General features: G+C 56.6%; 1 protein-coding gene across 1 annotated transcript in view; it reads right to left on the bottom strand.

Moving 5' to 3' along the window:
- Positions 1-487, bottom strand: part of SH3GL3 (SH3 domain containing GRB2 like 3, endophilin A3) — a 128,674-nt gene extending 128,187 nt beyond the window's left edge. The window contains exon 1 of the mRNA XM_008073781.2: positions 131-487. Coding sequence (XP_008071972.1) covers positions 131-175 — 45 coding nt within the window. The 5' untranslated portion in view covers positions 176-487. The remainder of the gene's footprint in view (positions 1-130) is intronic.
- Positions 488-2,586: the final 2,099 nt, after the last annotated feature.

Here is a 2,586-nt window from a genome sequence, read left to right on the forward strand (position 1 = left end):
CCTGGCGCCCTCGGCGGGAAGGAATCGAGCCCCCAGAGCGGCCCTTCAGGGAGCTAGAGTCCCAAAGGCCCTGGAGCCCCGGGGGCCCAGGCTCCCAGTCTCTCTCCCTCCCTCCTCTGTGCCCCCCTACCTGGCTGGCTTTGTGAAACTGCTTCTTCAGCCCGGCCACCGACATCGCGACTGCGACCGGCCGGGGCGGGGTGGTCCCCGGGCTTGGCCGGGCCACGCGGCCGCGACGCGCGGAGGAAGCGGGCGCCCGGGCCGGTCCCCGAGCGGCTGGGCTCCGCCGGGCCCGCCTCCCACGGCCACGGCCACGGCCACGGCCACGGCCGCTGTCACACTCGCCCACACGCGCGCACGCAGATAGCAACACTGCGTTCCGAAGCCCCTCCGCAGCCCATTGGCCAAGCCGCGGCGGTATGCAAATGAACCCGCCGGGGCCGCCCACGCCTTATTGTGGCGCGGAGACCCGGAGCCCTTGAGCCGCGGGGAAGACCCGCGCGGCCGGCTGGGCGTGGGGGGAGACGTCTCCCGAGGGTCTGGGAGCAGAGCCTCACAGTGGTTCTTGCAGGGCGCGGGACGGGCGGAAGCTGGCTTCGATACTGTCATTGGGCACGGGGAGACGGATCATCTCTCGACGCTTCTGGGACTTGGTGCGAAACCTGCTTCTGCTCACAGGCAGCATCGCCTCCTTCCGGCGCATTTTCCGTAGGTGTGTTTTGAAGCAACGGACGCTCCGAAATACGCCTGGGAGAAGGGAAATGCAACCGGACTGGGCACCTGCGGTAGGAGGAGGCGGTCTGTGGGCGGCGGGCTTTCTTCTTTCTCCACGCTGTGCTCTTGGCGCAATCTGCCCAAACAATTTTGTTCTTCTGGGAGCCCTCGAGTTCTGGAGTAATTTACTAATGAATACGGCGCTCTCCTCCCTAGAGTGCTGAGCCCACTGTATTAAGAGCAACCATCTCCAAGGTGCCATAACGCACTGGATTCCCGGAGGAATTCACCAGACCAGGGACTCAGCTCCCTCGGTAATCCCTACCAGATGTGTCAGCCGCAGAGCTTCACTTTGGACGGGGCCCAGACGGGGGCATGGAGCACTGCGTTGGCCCTCGTGTCAGAGTTATGCCCATTGATCCAGCATCTTCTCTGAATCTCGCGTCGACAGATCCCAAGAATTCCCAAGACCTATGTAGGGCAGCAACCCCAAAGCTGAGAGGGTTTGCGTGTTAGGGTCTTCACATATTCCAAAGTTTGGTCTTTTCACCCAGAGGTCCAGCAGGGAAAAGACGTTGGTTTATTAGAACCTACAGGTAGCTGGGCGTGGTGGCTCACACCTGTAATCCCAACACTTTGGGAGGCAGAGGTGAAAGGATTGCCTGAGCCTAGAGGTTCGAGACCAGCCTGGGCAACTTGGCGAACCTCGTCTCTACAGTAAATCAAAAAATCAGCCAGGCGTGGTCGCGCATGCCTGTGGTTCCAGCTGCTTGGAAGACTGAGGCGGAAGGATCGCCTGAGCCCAGCAGACGGAGGCTGCGGTGGCCTTGAGCGTGCCACTGCACTCCAGCCTGGGTGACAGAGGGAGACACCTACTCAAAAACAAAAAAAACTCCAACCCCCCCCAAAAAAAATCTACAGGAGGCACGGGTGGCAATGGGTCAGTGAGGAAAGTGTCCACACATGAGGCACAGATGTGGTCAGCGGGAAAAGAAATTGCACTTCCAAACTTTGGGGCAGTACAACAAAGAGTTTTATAGGCAAGCTAGTCAATGAATCAAATTCCTATCCCATGTTTACAATTACATTGATTGCCTGTGACAACCACATTACTTTCAGCTTTGCTTGGTCCCCTGCACACCAAGACTATTTGTTGAGAATATGCATAACCTTCAGAGACCAGCCTTGACGAAAGGCTGCTCCCTGGGGTAGGGACAGAAAGAAGCCAGATATAGCAGGAAAGAGGCAAGTCTGGATTATTACCTCACAACCTAGAACCCACTTTTAGCCACCCATCACACTGAAGAAAAAAAACATCTTCCTCCTTCATTCTCCACCTAAAAGAAGTTCCTCTTTCTGGGTCCTCACTAGGGCCCAGCAGGGGTGACCAGCAGTCCCTGTCTGCCCTTGACACTTCTGGTTTATGCCTGTTCCCTGGTGTTCTCTCTACTATAGCATTTCTCCAGTACAAAAGCCGCCCAGCCTCTCTGTGAGCCATTGGCTCCCAACTCCCAGTCAGGGCTGAGTCCCTACCCTGACTTCATCCTAGTGAGCACAGGCAACTAACTACACCTTTGGATGCCTCGGCTTCCTCACTAGGATTGGAGGATATGGACTGGAGTCAACAGTGTTCTTCTCCCAACACGGGAATAAACGAGTGAACTTAGCAGTGATCCTGAGATAAGATCAGCCAGTCAGAGGGTTATTTAATTATGACTTGAGTGAGCGCTGTGGGCTTGACTGGCCAAGGTATGGCTGACACCACAGATAGAGAACTAGAAGGTGTGAGGTTTAGTGACTCTGAGTTGGGTCAGAGTAGCAGAGCAAGATGACCTGTCTACATAATAGACCCAACACACTCAATAACATTGG

Source organism: Carlito syrichta, unplaced genomic scaffold, assembly GCF_000164805.1.
Source record: "Carlito syrichta isolate Samal-C Ts95f unplaced genomic scaffold, Tarsius_syrichta-2.0.1 Scaffold316143, whole genome shotgun sequence".
Classification (NCBI taxonomy): Eukaryota; Metazoa; Chordata; class Mammalia; order Primates; family Tarsiidae; genus Carlito; species Carlito syrichta.